General features: G+C 47.8%; 1 protein-coding gene across 5 annotated transcripts in view; it reads right to left on the bottom strand.

Annotated features, from left to right (window-relative positions):
* The window catches only part of pla2g6 (phospholipase A2, group VI (cytosolic, calcium-independent)), a 104519-nt gene continuing 83648 nt past the window's right edge, over positions 1–20871 (bottom strand). For all 5 annotated transcript variants that reach the window (XM_072492174.1, XM_072492178.1, XM_072492176.1 and 2 more), the window contains 7 exons: positions 20686–20849; positions 14602–14752; positions 12491–12627; positions 6712–6866; positions 5146–5313; positions 2807–2880; positions 1–2150 (listed from right to left, as the gene is read on the bottom strand). In XM_072492174.1, coding sequence (XP_072348275.1) covers positions 2006–2150; positions 2807–2880; positions 5146–5313; positions 6712–6866; positions 12491–12627; positions 14602–14752; positions 20686–20849 — 994 coding nt within the window. In that variant the 3' untranslated portion in view covers positions 1–2005. The remainder of the gene's footprint in view (positions 2151–2806; positions 2881–5145; positions 5314–6711; positions 6867–12490; positions 12628–14601; positions 14753–20685; positions 20850–20871) is intronic.

The raw sequence follows: 20871 nt of genomic DNA, 5'->3' as shown, positions 1-20871 counted from the left end.
TTGTAGTTAATCATCCTTTATTTGCAGTCACATCGTACACTATTAGGAAAAATAAGGATCAGAATTTCATAATTATAGACGGCCAAACAGAGGCACGTAGTATTACAGTTTTACCCCTTCACATTAGCTTGTCAGTGGGAGTATTGATATTTCTATAAGTGAAATTATTTTGCAGCCTCCACTCCCCACAAGCTGATGAGAGGAACAGCATTGACATGATCCACCAAGTCACACTTTTCATAAAACACAACCACCAAAACCGAGAGTATAATTTAAATAAATTAAAACATATCATTAAGGAAAGGCAGTCAGTTCAGTCTCAATCAGTGACCATGGGACAAAAGGAAACAGTGAAAATATAAATTCGGTCCCTCCCGTTTGCCCATTTCTGAGGCAGTGTGTCATCAGTTCGATCAAGGACGCCAAAATAAAATTTGCATTAATATAGCACCTTTCGCAGACTCGGGAGAATTTCAAGTGCTTTGCGGCCAATTAAGTTATTTTTTTTGTTAAAAGTCTACCCACGATTGGGAGGTAGGAACACAGCAGCCAGTTACTATACAGCGAGGTCCCACAAATGATACCACCAGATTTTTTATTTTACGCCCACCAGAGGGGGCAGGCAGGGCCTGGGTTTAAATGTTTCATCCGGCCGAATCATGGGCGAAATTCCCCTACCCGCCCCGCCACATTTCTGCCCCGACCGGCCGGCGGGAGTCTCCGTAACACCGGCCGGTCAATGGGGTTTCCCATTGTGGGGCAGCCCCACGCCGTCGGGAAACCCCCGGGCGCCGGCAAAACGGAGACTCCCGCCGGCGGAGAATGACGCCCCATATCTTTAACTTAAGCCAAACAAATATCTTTGGGATACCCCTCTGACTGACATTGAACCCGTTTTCTAGCTGAACTAAATTGGGATGGTGGAGGGGGGAAAACTACACTGTGCTAAAAAGTCATTCCTGTCTCCTGTAACAATGAACCAAAAAAATATATATTGCCTTCTACGCTCACCAACATAGACAAATACATTCTTTTCAGAAGTGACTCAGAAGTTTAAGAATTCCCACAGTACGGTGCGACAAAGCAAAATATTACGGGAACTGTAGTCCGCACACATTTTCCCCAATTGGTCAATGAACAAATGACGTTTGGTCCACAACTTAACGACGATAGCTTACAGTGTCCATCCAGTCTGATAAGGCCTCAAATGTTTTCTCAGTTCCTAACACTTCCGCCGACAACAATGTGGACTGACACAGCTTAAAGACAATGAATAAAAAAGGATAGTAATATACAATGGCCATCCATTTCAGGTGCCTTGGTTGTCAATAAGAGTTTTTCTTCCTCCCCTTGAGTGTCTGGCTAACTCTGATAAATCGGCGTTAAAAGTCAATGTAAGAAGGGCTATACTCTAGACACATTTTTAAAAATGGTTTAATTCTACACGGCTACAATTATCGTGATGCCTAACGTACTTTCAGGTTTATAGAAATCACACTGAGTCATCATCCCAGTACAGGGTGCTGTTGCTGCTATTTGCAGAGCTGATACTCAATCTAGTAACCTGCAGTAAACTCTGGGATTTTTGTTTTGGAAGAGGAGGCAACCAAACCGTTTACAGCTGCATTGGTAAAGACACAATGGAGGCCATTCAGCCCATCAAGCCTCCTCCTAGCTTCCACGAACCAGGAATTGGCCACCACTGCTGAACAGCCATCCTGCTCAAATACAAAACGCAGGTGAGCAAGCACGAGAAAAGGGAGGCTGGACATGTACACTCCAGGCCAATGTTTCTTCTCCAATTGTCTCTTTTGTGCAAGGCACAAAGGTTCTTGGGGTCAGCCAGTGCAAGTGTAGTACAAAGCAGCATTGTTTGGTTTTAATTATCAGCATTAGGACAATTTAATATATCTAGAGCAGCAAATGTTCAGACAGCTCCCGCAGCACTGATATGCCTGCAGCAGCCTTCAATTAATCCTTCCTTTTTCTCCTCCCCCCACCAAGGTCAAGCTCTTAACAGGAGGTGGGCAAGTTGTTGGATTCTCTCCCTCTCCTGGTGGATGTAAATTTGAGTGTCCCAAAGCATGTTGACCAAGATAGCGTCGTCAATCTCGTCCAGCATCACATCCGTCTTCAGCTGCGAATTGAGCCTGGAAAAGCGACGGCAACACCAGGTTAGGCTTATTTGTAAAACTCATTCGCACGGTCACACTCAGCAAGTCTTCCCAGCTGTTTCAGAGGTGTCGGCGAGCACTACACTTACAAACCTTGCTGATGGACGGGGGAGAAACAACGCAGAGGACGGTCTTGCGGAACATTCCAAGCGCATAGTGGGGGCAGCACGGTAGCATAGTGGTTAGCACTATGGCTTCACAGCTGCAGGGTCCCAGGTTCGATTCCCGGCTTGGGTCACTGTCTGTGTGGAGTCTGCACATACTCCCCCTGTCTGCGTGGGTTTCCTCCCACAGTCCAAAGATGTGCAGGTTAGGTGGATTGGCCATGCTAAATTGCCCATAGTGTTCAAAAAGGTTAGGTGGGGTTACTAGGTTGAGGGGATAGGATGGAAGTGTGGGCTTAGGTGGGGTCTTTCCAGTGTGGACTTGATGGGCTAAATGGCCTCCTTCTGCACTGTACATTCTATGTCCAAGCCAGCAGGATGACAAACACAGAACGTGCCCTCCAGCAGGCTTGAGTTACCAAGCCTCGGAGACATGCATTAAATCGAGAGCTTCGGCAGGCGAGCATTTGATGATGATAAAGAGCCAGCGGCGCTCACATCTTGAGAGAGAATTCACAAAAGCAATACCTGAAATATGGAATGTCCACCATTTCACACCAGGCTCTGGCTCGGTCCACTGCTCGACCATCAGAATCAGTGCACTAACAAACAGAAGGTAGAGGTCCCGTTACTACACATGCTCATGTGTTTAGGCTTTCCCCTCACATAGTCCAATGAGATTCTGTTGTCTCACTGTCACGCGCCCTGCACCGGTGTGGCAACATCTCCCAGACTGGCATCAGTTCCAAACACCAACCAATTTAGATGTAGCAGTGTGGGCCGACGAGGACAATAACATTCTTTATGTTAATTTTGAAAACAAATATCCAGTATATACTTTTTTTTTTTAAATCCCATTTTATTAGTGATGTTAATTATATTAAAATGTCCTACAAACAAATAAATTACATCAACACTCAATACTAGATGGTCCGTGGATGCTCAAAAGGGTCTAGTTTATTTAGATTTTCAATCGATTTATCCCTTGCCTGTCATCAGCGAGGCCTGCATTAGTTGTAAAAGGCAGTGGAACTCCATTGAGGCGCCAAAGTAAATGAAAGGACTGAAACTAGCAGAAACAAAGATAATGCAAGGTAAGGCGTTAAGTGATGTCAGCCTTGGGTTTCAAAGTCTTGAGGATTGCAGGAGGAGTTGGAAAGACCGAGGGGGGTCCCGGAGCGGACCGGGAGGGGTCTCGAGGCAGACCGAGAGGGATCCCGGAGCCGACCCAGAGGGGTCCCGGAGCGGACCGAGAGGGGTCCCGGAGCGGACCGAGGGGGCTCCCGGGACAGTCCGAGAGGGGTCCCGGAGCAGACCAAGCGGGGTCCGGGGACAGACCGAGAGGGATCCCGGAGCGGACCGAGTGGGGTCCCGGGACAGACCGAGAGGGGCCCCGGAGCGGACCGAGGGGGGTCCCGGGACAGACCAAGAGGGGTCCCGGGACAGATTGAGAGGGGTCCCGGGACAGATTGAGAGGGGTCCCGGGACAGATTGAGAGGGGTCCCGGGACAGATTGAGAGGGGTCCCAGAGCGGACCGAGGGGGGTCCCGGGACAGACCGAGGGGGGTCCCGGAGCAGACCGAGGGGGGTCCCGGGACAGACCGAGGGGGGTCCCGGAGCAGACCGAGGGGGGTCCAGGAGCAGACCGAGGGGGGTCCCGGAGCAGACCGAGGGGGGTCCCGGAGCAGACCGAGGGGCGTCCCGGAGCAGACCGAGGGGGGTCCCGGAGCAGACCGAGGGGGGTCCCGGAGCAGACCGAGGGGGGTCCCGGGGCGGACCGAGAGGGGTCCCGGGGCGGACCGAGAGGGGTCCCGGGGCGGACAGAGACGGGTCCCGGGACGGACAGAGACGGGTCCCGGGACAGACAGAGACGGGTCCTGGGACAGACAGAGGGATCCCGGGACAGACAGAGAGAGGGATCCCGCGACAGACAGAGAGAGGGATCCCGGGACAGACAGAGAGAGGGATCCCGGGACAGACAGAGAGAGGGATCCCGGGACAGACAGAGAGAGGGATCCCGGGACAGACAGAGAGAGGGATCCCGGGACAGACAGAGAGAGGGATCCCGGGACAGACAGAGAGAGGGATCCCGGGACAGACAGAGAGAGGGATCCCGGGACAGACAGAGAGAGGGATCCCGGGACAGACAGAGAGAGGGATCCCGGGACAGACAGAGAGAGGGATCCCGGGACAGACAGAGAGAGAGGTCCCGGGACGACAGAGAGGGATCCCGGGACAGACAGAGAGAGAGGTCCTGGGACAGACAGAGAGGGGTCCCGGGACAGACAGAGCGAGGGATCCCGGGACGACAGAGAGGGGTTCCGGGACAGACAGAGAGAGGGATCCCGGGACAGGCAGAGAGAGGGATCCCGGGACAGAGAAGGGTCCCGGGACAGACAGAGAGAGAGGTCCTGGGACAGACAGAGACTGGTCCTGGGACAGACAGAGAGGGGTCCCGGGACAGACAGAGAGGGGTCCCAGGACAGACAGAGAGGGGTCCCGGGACAGACAGAGAGGGGACCTGGAAAAGAACGATGAAAGGACATACGCTGCTCCAAAGCTAAATGTATAATTAACAGAAACAGGAGAGCAAAGTTCAGAGGAACATGAAACATGGCGGCAAAGGTTACGAGGCCACCATTCATTCTGTGCATTGTTACGTTTGCTATCGTACAATCACCAGTTTGAAGCTTATCTGGATGGTAGTAAAAGGCAGATTTAATTTGGAATTGAAAAAATGCAAAAGGTGACAAGAATCACAAAAATAACAGACATAGTGATTCCGTAAGCGCCCCACTCTCAGGAATAGTAAATTCACACAATAGGAAAAAATTCCAAAGCATGCTCCCCCTGCATGTTATACTTACACAGTCAACCACCATCTTGCCCAGCTCTCTGGCACCAAAGACTGTTTTAGCCAGTTCCCAGGGATTGGAGGGACGGAAGACATCAACAGAGGTCACAGATACCTGTGGCGGCTTCCCCGTTCCGAGAGAAACAACAGCACCGAGCTTCTTCACCTGACTTCCCCTCCCCTGCAAATCGACCAGTGTAAAGAACAAATTGTCAGAAACTGAAGTTGCACAAACAGTTGCCCAATTTCTGTTACTCACCGTGTAACGTTTATTGATTAAATTAGGGTGCATTCACGAGACTTTTTTCAGACTACTGTATACAACTCATCACCGGGGAGAGAATGGAGTTCTCCACTGATTTCATGAATTCCATTCTTCAACACCCGTTGTCAAGTGGGTGACTGGTCAGATGGGATTGTGCAGAGCGAGCGACGCTTCGCGGTTTGGCGGACTGCAGAGTGGAGTTAAATCTGGTTCAGTCTCGTCCTCATTCAACCTCAACATGTGCAGGCTTGTAGGAGGACACTAAACAACAATCCTACCGATGTTCTCCTACATCCACGTCCCTCCCGAGCCGGGTTCAATCATAACAGCCCAAGCATCGTTCCAACCGAGGTCAGCAAGACCTGTCCATCTCGCACAAAACGATTCATGTACTCGCTGATGTGCCATCAATTAACACTAGATGAGTAGTGAACGAAACTGTGGCTTTAATAAGCTAAACAGAAAGCCTCCTGGCCACTGATCCCGAACAGGGGCAGGGCCGGAGGTCAGCTGACTTTATACCGAGCCCATGGGGAGGAGGCACAGGCGGTGCCATCAGGCAGTGGGGTTTACCACAATACATGTAATACAGTAACAGTTTACCACAATACATATAATATACTAACAGTGGTTTACCACACTCACGGAGCCATCGGAAGAGTGACAAGCCTGTTTAAAGCAATCTTTCAAATGCTCAAAGATGTGCGGGTTAGGCGGATTGGCCATAACCAATGCGCGCGCGGGATAACAGGGGTAGGGCGGGGGGGCGGGTCTAGGTAGAGTGCTTCTTATGTGGGTCAGTGCAGGCTCGATGGGCCAAATGTCCTCCTTCTGCACAATAGGGATTCCATGATAACATATCTCCTTTGTCTCCAGTTATAAGGTCTTGCGATAAATGAGGTGAAAAGTTCAATGGTCATGCTGAACGTTTAAAAATCAGCATCACAATTCCAAGATTTTGATAGCAAATGGATGCATTTTTATGGCTTCTAATATATATTGGATTAAAAAAGGACACCGAATAATTGTTCAGAATCATTGTTCAGGATGCAAATCTCCAAGCAAGAATCTTTTGCCCAATGCAGAAATGGAACTAAAAGGATGAAATAAAGAAAAGTGGGTAAAATGTGGACTGGAATTCTATTTGGAATGGGATTACTTTTCCACCTAAAATGCCCAGGTTTCTAACAACGTAGCAACTGGATCTTGAACGATTTACAGTCCAGACTTTGCAGCAGCAAAACGAAACAAAACCGGCTTCCTACACCTGCCTGAGAATCAGCAGCATGTTTATAAAATCAAAGTGATGCCCACCTTCCTCTTCAGGTTCTGATTGTATTCATGGATTTCGGTCAAGGCGTCTAGTGTCGGGTTATTCGCAAGCAGCCCCCCATCCAGAAAGCGGCCCATAGGTCGGAAGTAGGTAGGGGCTGCCCCGCTGCAGCGAGCAGCCCGCCACACCAGCTGGTCTATTTAAAGGAAGGCCACAGTTTAGAACGTACACATGGCATGCAGCCCCTAAGTGGCCACCCACACTCACAGTACTTGTCCCACATTTGCCACCAACCTTTGCCTGCCAGGTGCGCGCGGTTACTCACTGACCAAAGTCCAACATGCAATGGTCAGGCCCCCCGGCTGAAGGTGTCCGCAAATAAGTTAGTTGCCCTCTTTTATGGGCAGCATGGTAGCATATGGGCGGCACAGTAGCACAGTGGTTAACACTGTTGCTTCACAGCGCAGGGTCCTGGGTTCGATTCCAGTTTGGCTCACTGTGCAGAGTCTGCACGTTTTCCCCGTGTCTGCGTGGGTTTCCTCCGGGTGCTCCGGTTTCCTCCCGAAAGACGTGCTTGTTAGGTGAATTGGACATTCTGAATTCTCCCTCAGTGTCCCCGAACAGGCGCCAGAGTGTGGCGATGAGGGGATTTTCACAGTAACTTCATTGCAATGTAAGCCTACTTGTGACACTAGGTTATTATTGTATCAATTACTCTTCCAAGTGCCCACAAAATCACCACCCCCCAAAGTATAACCCAACGATAAAAAGATTGCATTTATATAGCGCTTTTCACAATCAAAGCACTTTACAATCAATGAAATACTTTTGACGTCACTGTTGTAATGTGGCAAACATGGCAGGCAATTTGTGCACAGCAAGCTCCCACAAACATCAATGCGATCATGACCAGGTAATCTGTTTCTCCAACGGTGATGGAGGATAAATATTGGCCAGGGCACATGTGGAAAAACTCCCTTCCTCATCTTTGAAACAGTGCAATGGGATCTTTGACAACCATACCAACAGGCTGACGGGATCTCGGTTCAGTTCCCATGTGAAAGACACCGTGGCACTTGCTCAGTGTTGCACTGTCAGCTAATTTTTGTTTTTAATGTGCTCAAGACCCTGGAGTGAAAATGGGACTGGAAACCTCGTGGCTCAGAGGGGAGAGTGCTGCCAACTAAGCCACAGCTGAGCTTTGGGTTCACGGGAAGCAGGGGGCCCACCCATGGAACTTGCCTATTTATTCATTCTTTTTTTTTTTCTTTCCAATTACGGGACAATTTAGCGTGGACAATCTACCCAACCCTGTACATTTTTTGGGTTGTGGGGGTGAGACCCACGCAGACATTGGGGAGAATGTGCAACTCCACATGGATAGTGACCCGGATCGAACCCGGGTCCTCAGCACCGTGAGGCAGCAGTGCTAGCCACTGTGCCGCCCTGCTTCCCGGAACTTGCCTTTTACGAGGAATATCCGCTGAAGAGCTTTGGGAACAAGCTCAAATTGGAAAGCCCCATTTCATGATGCAGCTAGTGATTTGGACAAAAGGTGTTTTGTTAAATTGAACAGAATCACAGAGCTCAGTTGCTCCAAGGAAGCTTTGGCCTCCATTTTCACACCGGCAGGGATCAAAAATAACTAGCGAGCCACACATCCAAACTTGCGGGAGGAAGCAACTACACTGGCTAGAGACAGCGACCAAACCCCCAGCATACTGTGCATTCCTCAGCAAATGCTCGAGGAAATTCCATCCCCATGGCAGCCCACATTCTTAGACAATTTTGCATCTGTGGGAGACGGTGCAGTTAAAAAAAAAACATATGTACACGTGTTTTTTTTTAAAAAAGCACTTTGCAGCATTGATGCAATTGCAATTGTTGTGGCGGGGGGAACTCTAGCAATGATTCGGCATCCTGAGATTGCTGACAGGTTGTGTTGAACTGTTTATGAAGCAGGAGAAAAATAGTAACAGGATAATTTATGAAAGCTTTTGTTAATTTTGCGCTAATTGTTTCTTCCCATCCCTCCAAGGTGCTCACGGGACATTTCTAATGAATGAAAATTGCTTATTGTCACAAGTAGGCTTCAAATGAAGTTACTGTGAAAAGCCCCTAGTTGCCACATTCCTTCCGGCGCCTGTTCGGGGAGGCTGGTACAGGTAAAGATGCCATATATTAATTCAAGCAGGCGGGGTTAGCAAGGTGTATTTTTTTTTTTTAGGAATTTATTGCTAGGGCGACACGGTGGCACAGTGGTTAGCACTGCTGCCTTGCGGCGCAGAGGACCTGGGTTCGATCCCGGCCCGGGGTCACTGTCCGTGTGGAGTTTGCACATTCTCCCCGTGACTGCGTGGGTCTCACCCCCACAACCCCAAAGATGTGCAGGGTAGGTGGATTGGCTACGCTAAATTGCCCCTTAATTGTGGAAAAATAAGGATTGGGTTAAAAAAAAAGGCATCTATCGCTTTATCTTCAGAAACTTTGTGCATGGGGGCGTCAGGGCCAAGGGCATTTTTCTCTTTCCCCCCCCCCCCCCCCTCCCTCAAGTCAAATCGGGATAGATGACAGTGGATAATATTTAAAGTGGGGGGGGGGAACAACGGGAGGAGCTTGAGGGGAAGGGGAGAGCCAAAAATGAATGGAGAGAGCAAACGTGTGGCAAGATTAGAGGGGTGATGAGGGGAGATGGGGTGGCCTTTTTCTCTTATGTGGTTCTCAAGTACTTTGCGCATTATTGTACTTTAGGTGACATGATGCTCACAGCTCTACTTGCAGGACATGATAGTCGCAGCTCCACCTGAGGTGCAATACTGTTGCAACCTTGCAACGTCCTTAATATCGCGCGGACGGTGTAGAGGAATTCTCATAGAGAAGCTGGATTTAACAGAATAGGTTTCGATTGAAAGTGATTGGGGAGAAAACAAGAACAGCAAAGGGAAAATTTGCATAATGTCATTGCCAAATGTTTGGAAAAGCACAGAAAGTTAGGGGGGGAAATAGATTGTTAAAACACCAGGCCAAAGACAGAAAAAATAAATTAACTGACCAATTAGCAATTGAAGACTTGGACGTGCATGAAATGGACAAGAAATTTCATGAGGAAGTTCGAAAAAGATGTTGTAAGCCTATAATTCTGCTATGTCTAGTAATTTCTTAAGCAACTTTTCCGAATTACAAGTTTGATCTAAAGTGCACGACTTACCTTTTGCTCCAAAATGACAATTACAGCTGGGGGTTTTTATTCATCAGGATGTAGGCGTTGCTGTCTGGACCGGCATTTATTGCCCATCCCTAACTGTCCTTGAACGGAGTGGCTTGCTGGGCCACTTCAGAGGGGCAGTTAAGAGTCAACCACATTGCTCTGGGTCTGGAGTCACAAGTAATGACAAGCCTCACCAAGTAATGTCCGAAAGGGTATTGGTGAACCAGATGGGTCATTACAACAATCAACAATGGTCACCGATTTCGTCCCAGATTTTTATCATCTGCTGTGGTGGGATTCAAACCCGGGTCCCCAGAGCATTGCCAGCTGTGACAGAGAGTCGTCCAGACTCGCAACGTTAGCTCCGTTTTCTCTCTCTCTCTCCACAGATGCTGTCAGACCTGCAGAGATTGTCCAGCATATTCTGTTTTTGTTTCAGATTCCAGCATCCGCAGTAATTTGCTTTTAGCCCCAGAGCATTGCCCTGGCTCCCTGGATTACTAGTCCAGTGACAATACCACTACGCTTTCGCCTCCCGTGGTCAGTAGAGCAGGTCCATCACCCCTTTTAAACAGCCTATTGTTGTAGATAAAATGTAATTAATGATTTGTGCTTTCATTATAGACAGATAGAATTTACAGTGCAGAAGAAGGCCACTCAGCCCATCGAGTCTGCACCGGCCCTTGGAAAGAGCACCCTACCCACCCCATCCCCTTAACCCAGCAACCCCACCCAACCCTTTTGGACACTATGGGGCAATTTAGCATGGCCAATCCACCTAACCTGCACATCTTTGGACTGCGGGAGGAAACCAGAACACTCGGAGGAAACCCACGCAGACACAGGGAGAACGTGCATACTCTGCATAGACACTGACCCAAGTCGGGAATCAAACCTGGGACCCTGAAGCTGTGAAGCAATTGTGCCAACCACTGTGCTACCGTGCCGCCCCTATTTTGGCGCATGATGCTCTGCAGATCTACAAATACACAATATAATTAAATGCCCACTCAAGAGGGCATGGTAGCATAGTGGTTATGTTACTGGACCAGTAGCTCAGAGAAAAGTGTTCAAATTTCACCACAACATCTGGGAAACCTAAATTCAATTAATTAAATTGGAATTGAAAGCTAGTATCAATAGGACTGACCATGATATTACTGGAGTAACTTAAAAAGCATCTAGTTCACTAATGCCCTTGAGGGAAGGAAATCTGCTGTCCTTACCCGATCTGGCCTACATGTGACTCCAGACGCTTAGCAATTTACCTGACGCTTTTTAAAAATAAATTTAGAGTACCCAAATAATTTTTCCAATTAAGGGGCAATTTAGCGCAGCCAATCCACCTACCCTGCACATCTTTGGGTTGTGGGGGCGAAACCCACACAAACACGGCGGGAATGTGCAAACTCCACACGGACAGTGACCCAGAACCGGGATTGAACCTGGGACCTCGGTGCAGTGAGACATCAGGGCTAACCCACTGCGCCACCGTGTTGCCCGCGAATTACCAGATTCTTAACTGTTCTCCAAAACGATCTAGCAAGCCACTCACCTGTATTCAAAAAGGGGAGCTCTGCACCACCTTTTCAAGGGAAATTAGGGGGGTGTGAGCTGCAGAAAGATTTAGACAGTTTAGGAGAGTGGTCCAAGAAATGGCTGATAAAATTCAACGTGGGCAAGTGCGAGGTCTTGCACTTTGGAAAAAATAATAGAGGCATGGACTATTTTCTAAACGGTGACAAAATTCATAATGCTGAAGTGCAAAGGGACTTGGGAGTCCTAGTCCAGGATTCTCTCAAGGTAAACTTGCAGGTTGAGTCCGTAATTAAGAAAGCAAATGCAATGTTGCCATTCATCTCAAGAGGCTTGGAATATAAAAGCAGGGATGTACTTCTGAAGCTTTATAAAGCATTAGTTAGGCCCCATTTAGAATACTGTGAGCAATTTTGGGCCCCACGCCTCAGGAAGGACATACTGGCACTGGAGCGGGTCCAGCGGAGATTCACACGGATGATCCCAGGAATGGTAGGCCTAACATGCGATGAACGTCTGAGGATCCTGGGATTATATTCATTGGAGTTTAGGAGGTTGAGGGGAGATCTAATAGAAACTTACAAGATAATGAATGGCTTAGATAGGGTGGATGTAGGGAAGTTGTTTCCATTAGCAGGGGAGACTAGGACCCGAGGGCACAGCCTTAGAATAAAAGGAAGTCACTTTAGAACAGAGATGAGGAGAAATTTCTTCAGCCAGAGAGTGGTGGGTCTGTGGAATTCATTGCCACAGAGGGCGGTGGAGGCCGGGACGTTGAGTGTCTTTAAGGCAGAAGTTGATAAATTCTTGATTTCTCGAGGAATTAAGGGCTATGGAGAGAGAGCGGGTAAATGGAGTTGAAATCAGCCAAGATTGAATGGTGGAGTGGACTCGATGGGCCGAGTGGCCTTACTTCCGCTCCTATGTCTTATGGTCTTATGGTCTAATATTGGCCTCCTCTGAATGAATTTATTTATTTTTTAATTGCGAGCTTTCCTGATTCCCAGGCGTCAGGATAACACAAGCTTTTCAATGGCACCTCTTGTGGGCCGGGCGCTGACACACTTTCTGTTTACCTTTAGGTTGGGTGAGAGCCTGGAACTCCGCTGTCTGCATGTAGGGTGGATCATATCGCGACTCCGGTGGGCTGTAGTTGCGGAACAGGTGAAGTTCTCCAGGATGCCGATCGGCAAGAGTTCCAGTCACCATGACTCTGTGGGCAGAGGTGGGTCAGTGGGGGGGGGTGCAATATGCAGAATGATGGAGGACAAAAAATAAACTTCCAGCTTCTACTTTCACAAAAATCAAAATTTCAAATAACAATGCTTTAATGGATAATATATTTTTGCATCGAGTTAAAATGCTTCAAGTGTAAAAGATTCCCCACCCAATACAGTGGATAATATAGAAAAGGATAAAGTTTTGCATTTATTTAACACCTTTCAGAACCCCATAGCTTCCCAAAGTGCTTTACAGACAATGAAGCACTTTAGTCTTTCTTGTAACGAAAGAAATGTGGCAACTAATTAGAGCACAGCAAGATCCCACAAACAAAAATGTGATGATGACCGAATGATTTGTTTCTAATGATGCTATTTGAGGGATAAGTATTGGCCGGGATACCAGGGAGAAGTTTGCTAAAATAATCTTTTAAGTCCACCTGAGAGGGAAAATGGGGCCTCGGTTTAGCATCTCATCTAAAAGATGACGGATGCGATTCAACCAAACAATTTCCAAGTGTTGTTTTGGGTGAGTTTGGCGGGGTGTTTCTCAATGGCTTTCTGGGTGAGTCCACACCGCTATTCAACCTCACAAGTCATTTTTAAGGCCTTGGGGAGTTTATCCCCGGTCAAGCCCACACTTAGAAATTTTTCAACACTGGTGAGCTGAACTTGTCAATGAGATCGGCTCCTCAGAGATCAGGCCGCCATTTTGAAACCGTGCCCCGATCTCTAAGTGAGCTTGAGGGTCCCCCGCATCCCACATCCATGGGTAATGTCACCACCCCCCCCCCCCTGCAAGTGAGGACATCCTGCTATGGAGTTGCTGAGGACCCACCCTTTTCAGGCCCCATCCCCCTTTCAGGACCCCCACTCAACCGTACTGCCAGACTTTATGAAGCCCCTTCCATACCTGCTAGGGTGACAGTGCCAAAGTGTCAGGCTGGCTGTGCCAAGGGGCCAGGCTGGCCGTGCCAAGGTGCCAGGCTGGCCGTGCCAAGGTGCCAGGCTGCCACCCAGCGAGGGCGAGATCCAGATCGCGACGTCTTGCGAGGTTCGGATGAATCTCGCGAGACATCTCAAGCGTCACGAATCTCACGAGAGACCTTTCGCGAGATTCAACAGCCTCGCCGCATGACCAAATCGGACATAATGAGGCCGGTACATCGTGCCTGACATCTCCGACACAAAAGCGCTCTCTCAGTACTACACTGGAGTATCAGTCTACATTTAGTACTCTGGAGTGACACTTGAACTGGTAACTTTCTGACTAAACTGCTAGAGAGTGCAACCCACTGAGCCGTCACTGAAGACCCATCTTTATGCAAGCTTTAAACAAGTTCGCATTTTCCATTTGAGTTGCCCTTACCTATCCACCACTGGCTGCAACGATATCAAACAAAGTAACAGACATACTATTTGAAAACTATGATATCCGCCAAGATGGTTCACTTATATTCTAAAAATTGAAGAGGGAATTTAATATAATATAGCATTGGGATTGGTTGCAAGTCTAGGTTAGATTGTAAAATAGATGGAGTATCCATTATTCGATATGCTCGGGACCGAGAGTGTCTCGGATTCCGGAATGTTCCGTATTTTGGAATGCTAAACTGCAAAGACCCTCGGACACTGCTCGGAGTCACCGGTCGGTGTGGCGTCTGACAGGGTTGCGCGGCTTCTCTCCCGACAGGGAATCAGGTGCCAGGTATAACTCTTTCGATCCAACAAACCCATGCTGTCAATTGGAAGGATACGCACGCACGGGTGTTCGGCCACAGGAACGGGTCACAGTGCTAGGAACAGCCGACACTGAAAAAGTGCGGATTTCAGAGCTTTCCGAATTTTGGAAAAGCGATACTCAACCTGTATTTAATATGCAGCAAAGTAACAGGAGGAAAATCAAACAGATGGGAAAACATAACCGGTAACGAGCTTTCATCGTCATTGTAAAATCAGTAACTCACTTTGGTTTGGTGACATCAGTCATTTTGGTGTTTTCCCCAAACTCCTTCTTCAGAAACTCCTCGAGCGGAGCTGAGGAAAATGGTCTGGATCCTTTAAACACTTCATCTTTCATCCGGAAATACAGGCAACGCAGATACTGCATGGATTTGCCTGCGATTGAGAGGAAAGCGATATCCTATAGCGGGTGCCTCGAGCAAAGCATGTGTCGCGAAAATTGGGATAGTCCACACTGAAGTTAGCACGGAGACAGACGTACTGACAACTTGAAACATTAACTCACTCATTCTCTCCATTGAGGCTGACTGGCCAGCTAATCGCTTCCAAAATCTTTTGATCGTAGTATTAGAGGGAAATCTGTGTCCAAGGAATGTTAACAAGGTACCGGGCAATGATCGGTGATCATAGAACCACAGTAATAATGGCACAATTCAAGCTCATAGAATTTACAGTGCAGAAGGAAGCCATTCGGCCCATTGAGTCAGCACCAGCCCTTGGAAAGAGCTCCCCACTCGAGCACACACCTCCTCCACCCCATCCCTTAACCTAGTAACCCCAATTAACCTTTTTTTGGACACTAAGGGCAATTTAGCATGACCAATCCCTCTAACCCGCACATCTTTGGAATGTGGGAGGAAACCAGAGCACTTGGAAGAAACCCACGCAGACACGAGGAGAACGTGCAGCCTCCACAGACAGTGACCCAAGCCGGGAATCGAACCTGGGACCCTGGAGCTGTGAAGCAACTGTGCTAACCACTCTGCTACCGTGCTGCCCCACTCATGGAACCACATTTCCAAACAGACAACACCCTCGGCATAAAAACAGCGGCGAGAAAAAAACTGGTAAAATAATAGCAAAGGATTTCTTCCACCCAAAAAAATAAAGGAAACTTATTGGACTCAAACTATTCGGGTGCATGGTGCCTCTCCTTCACGTAGATTACAGTACTGCTTGCAGATCATCATCGATTCACAAATGTAATTTGAGGTGCATTCATTCCTTGCAAAGTTAGTTTTGAGTTATCTTCCAGTTTTGACTATTTATTCACTGGGAAATATTATTAAGCAACTGCTGATTTAAACAATAATTGTGTATAAGTGCTTAGGCTCTTCCCCTGGTAGCAGAGGTGCAGATTGGGGTTGCAGGTCTTCTTTCCCCTCTGGCGTCTCTGCACGCACATTTAAGACCATAAGACATAGGAGCAGAATAAGGCCACTCGGCCCATCCGGTCTGCTCCACCATTCAATCATAGCTGATATTTTTCTCATCCCCATTCTCCTGCCTTCTCCCCAAATCCCCTGATCCCCTTATTAATCATGAACCTATCCATCTCTGTCTTAAAGATACTCAGTGATTTGGCCTCCACAGCCTTCTGCGGCAAAGAGTTCCACAGATTCACCGCCCTCTGGCTGAAAAAATTCCTCATCTCTGTTTTAAAGGATTGTCCCTTTAGTCTGAGATTCTGTCCTCTGGTTCTAGTTTTTCTAACAAGTGGAAACATCTTTTCCACGCCCATTCTATCCATGCCTTGCAGTATCCTGTAAGTTTCAATAAGATCCCCCTCATCCTTCTAAACTTCAACGAGTTCAGACCCAGAGTCCTCAACCATTCCTCATGCGAGAAGCTCTTTAATCCAGGGATCATTCTTGTGAACCCCCTCTGGACCCTTACCAAGGCCAGCACATCCTTCCTTGGATACGGGGCCCAAAGCTGCTCACAGTACTCCAAATGGTGTCTGGCTAGACCCTTATACAGCCTCAGAAATACATCCCTGCTCTTGTATTCTAGCCATCTCGACATGAATGCTAACATTGCATTTGCCTTCCTAACTGCCGACTGAACCTGCATGAACCTGAAGAGAATCTTGAACAAGGACTCCCAAGTCCCTTTGTGCTTCTGATTTCCTAAGCATTTCCTCATTTAGAAAATAGTCTATATGCCTCCTTCCAAAGTGTCTAACCTCACACTTTTCCACATTGTATTCCATCTGCCACTTCTTTGCCCACTCTCCTAGCCTGTCCAAATCCTTCTTCAGCTCCCCCTGCTTCCTCAATACTATCTGTCCCTCTACAGATCTTTGTATGATCTGAAAACCTAGCAACAGTGCCTTCAGTTTCTTCTTCCAGATCATTAGTGCATATTGTGAAAAGTTGTGGTTCCATCACCAATCCCTGAGGCACACCACTAGTCACCGCCTACCATCGTGAAAAAGACCCCTTTATCCCCACTCTCTGCCTTCTGCCAGTCAGCCAATCCTCTATCCATGCCAGGATCTTACCCTTAACAGCATGGGCTCGTAACTTATTTAACAGGCACCTATGCGGCACCTTGTCAAAGGCCTTCTGGAAATCTAAATAAATCACGTCCACTGGTTCTCCTTTGCCTAACTTCCTTGTTACCTCCTTAAAGAACTCTAACAGATTTGTCAGACATGACCTCCCCTTGACAAAGCCGTGCTGACTCAGTCCTATTTTACCACGCACTTCCAAGTACTTTGCGATCTCATCTTTAATAATGGACTCTAAAATCTTACCAATGACCCAAGTCAGGCTAACCGGCCTATAATTTCCCGTCTTCGACCTCACTCCCTTCTTAAACAGTGGTGGTACATTAGCCACTTTCCAGTCCTCTGGGACCCTTCCTGCCTCCAGTGATTCCTGAAAGATCACCACCAATGCCTCCACAATCTCCTCAGCTATCTCTTTTAGAGCCCTGGGGTGTTGTCCATGCGGTCCAGGTGATTTATCCACCTTCAGACCTTTCAGTTTCCCCAGAACCTTCTCCTTAGTGATGGCCACTGCACTCACCTCTGCCCCCTAATTCTCCTGGAGCTCTGGTATCTTCCACCGTGAAGACAGATGCAAAGTAACTATTCAGTTCCTCTGCCATTTCTTTGTTTCCTATTACTCTTTCTCCAGCCTCATTTTCCAGTGGTCGTACATATACATACAATTTTCAATGCGGAAGGAAGCCATTTGGCCCATCGAGTCTGCACCGGCTCTTAGGAAAGAGCACCCCACTTAAGCCTATGCCTCCACCCTATCCCCGTAACCCCACCAAACCTTTTTGACACGAAGGGCAATTTATCATCGCCAATCCACCTAACCTGCACATCTTTGGACTGTGAGAGGAAACCAGAGCACCCGGAGGAAACCCACCCACGGGGAGAACATGCAGACTCCGCGCAGACAGTGACCCAAGCCGGGAATCAAACCTGGGACCCTGGAGCTGTGAAGCAACTGTGCTAACCACTGTGCTACCGTGGTCCAATGTCTATTTTTCCCTCTCTCTTACCTTCTATATATTGAAAAAAACTCTTCCTTTCTTTTTTTATATTACTAGCTAGCTTGCACTCATATTTCATCTTCTCCCCCCTTATTACTTTTTTAGTTGTCCTCTGCACACTTTTAAAGGTTTCCCAATCCTCTGGCTTTCCCACTAATCCACGCCACTTTGTATGCTTTTTTTTTATTTTTATGCTATCGTTGACATCCCTTGTCAGCCATGGATGGCTTGTCCTCCCCTTAGCATGTTTCCTCCTCCTTGAGATGAATTTCTGTTGTGCCTCCCTAATAACCACCAAAAACTCCTGCCATTGCTGTTCCACTGTCTTCCCTTCTGGGCTCCTTCTCTAATCAACTCTGGCCAGCTCCTCCCTCATGTCTTTGTAGTTACCCTTATTTAATTGCAATACCGTTACATCTGATTGCAGCTTCTCCCTCTCAAACTGCAGGGTAAAGTCTATCATATTGTGGTCACTGCTCCCCAAGGGTTCCGTCACCTTAAGTTCCCTAATCAAGCCTGCCTCATTACACATCACCAAATCCAGAATTGCCCGTTTCCTAGTAGGCTCTGTCACAAGCTGCTCCAAAAAAACATCTCTTAGACATTCCACAAATTCCATTTCTTGGGATCCACTACCAACCTGATTTTCCCAGTTCACCTGCATATTGAAGTCCCCCATGATTATTGTAATATTGCCTTTTTTAACTGCCTTTTCTATCTCTTGATTTATTTTCTGCCCCACATCCGGACTACTGCTAGGAGGCCTGTACATAACTCACATCAGGGTCTTTTTACTTTTGCAATTCCTCAACTCTACCCACAGAGATTCTATGCCTTCCGATCCTGTATCGCTCCTTGCTATTAATTTAACTTCATTCCTTAGTAACAATGTAACCCCGCCCCTTTGCCCATCTGCCTGTCCTTTCGATAGGATACATATCCTTGTATATTTAGATCCCAGCCCTGATCCCCTTGCAGTCACGTCTCTGAGATGCACACAGCATCATACCAGTCAATTTCAATGTGCGCAACAAGCTCATTTACCTTGTTCCGTATACTGCGCGCATTTAGGTACAACACCCTCAGTCCTGCATTGACCACTTCCCTTCTCACACTTGTCACCTTTTTTGCTCTGCCTGAGGGTGATGTTGTTCTCTTATTTTAGTTCCCTATTTCCCCTTCAGTTATTACACCTTCTAAGCTAATGCTCTGCCCCCCCTGCCCCCCCCGCCCCCCCCCCCCCCCCCCCCCCCCCGATCAGGAGAGGGAAATCCTGACCAGTTTTCCCTTGCCCAAGGATAGTGAGCTAACTAGTCACCCAACATTGCCTCAGCTGAAGTTAACTAACTTAATGCGGTATGCCAATCAAAGTTGGGGCCCTTCGTGTTCAATGCCAAGATTACAGAAGAAAGCAGGGAGATTCTATTCTGTACTGAAATTACCCAAGGTGGGCAGACCTGGGACCAAATCAAGACCAGCTGGTTGTCCACGGCCAGGGCAGACTATGCATTTTCCCCACCCAGCCATCAGGAAGCCAAGACTTGTTTGTACATAATTACCCAGAAACTGCAAAAAAACTAATTTTACAAGAGATGGTTGAAAAACTGAATTAATCCCGTGAGGATTACACAATACACCTTTGTGACTAGCTTTGGAAGGAAAGAGAGAACCAAGATTTAAATGTGGGCAACTTAAAACATTGTTTGAATTTTCTCAATGGGGACAGCACATCAAAAAACACTGCTTCTGAAAACTAGGCAACGCTTTCTCCTGCCCCCAAATAAGTACCGACTTTGGTACGGAATGCATGCTTCCTGTGGAGGGACAGGAGTCTCGCCACACACTGATAAACAAATACAGATGTCAGTAATTGAACTGGTCAGGTTGTGAGCTCCCTCAGCAACGTCAAGTCTGGCCCAAACGAGGTGAATATCAACCCCAAAATACCATGCAAGGAGATGCGCTATGGTCGGTGCAACTAGTTATAGCATGGTATTGATAGGGCCTGGCAGTAGGTCTGCCAATCACCCTTTTGGCTGCAATTAGTGCATGCCCCAACAAACGCAGAAGGAGGGTGAAAAATAACATAACACTGCACTAATTTAACTGAAGGGGACAGAAACTACCTGGATAGCCGCTGGGATAGAAATGAGTACAAGATTTTTTTGAATTTTTTTTTTTAAGTTTACTAAGTTTTTTTAAAAATCAGTGTCACCTTGAATTTCACACCCCTATTTCTGATTTTAAAAACGGGTTACAGGGATATGGGGAACAGGTAGGGAGGTGGCTTTGAGACCAGGAGATCAGCCATGATCTGACTGAATGGCGGAACATGCTCCAAGGGCTGAATTGCCCACTTCTGCTCCTAATTCCTATGTTCCGATGTCGAAATCAAAATAAGCGGGGCCGCACGGTGGCGCAGTGGTTAGCACTGCTGCCTCACGGTGCCGAGGACCGGGGTTCGAACCGGGCCCCAGGTCACTGTACGTGTGGAGTTTGCACATTCTCCCCGTGTTTGCGTGGGTTTCACCCCCACAACCCAAAGATGTGCAGGTTAGGTGGATTGGCCTCGCTAAATTGCCACTTAATTGGAAAAATAAAATTGGGTACTTTAAATTTTTAAAAAACTAAGCACAGGGCCACCTGACATTCATAAGGATATCGTACAAGAAACACACACGTTAGATATTTTCCCATCCCAAATACCCCTCATGTCCAACTGATACTCCTTTACCCCACCCTCCCACCCCACGGGTTCAAATCCTGGTTCAAACATGTCCACTTTGTAGAGTACTTACCATGTACGATAGCGAGGGCCAGAATTCCGCCGGTGCTGGTGCCCGATATCCAATCGAAGAGCTCCCTGATGGGTTGGCCAGCAGTCTGCTCGATGGCAATGAGCAGCTGAATTAGGACAAGACCTCGAATTCCACCCCCGTCCAGGCACAGTAGACGATCGTGGCTGAAAACGAGCACCGTGCAAT

The sequence above is a fragment of the Scyliorhinus torazame genome, chromosome 29 (genome assembly GCF_047496885.1).
Source record: "Scyliorhinus torazame isolate Kashiwa2021f chromosome 29, sScyTor2.1, whole genome shotgun sequence".
Taxonomy (NCBI): Eukaryota; Metazoa; Chordata; class Chondrichthyes; order Carcharhiniformes; family Scyliorhinidae; genus Scyliorhinus; species Scyliorhinus torazame.
Note: the sequence above shows the minus strand (reverse complement) of the source record. Positions and strands in the feature narration are given on the sequence as shown.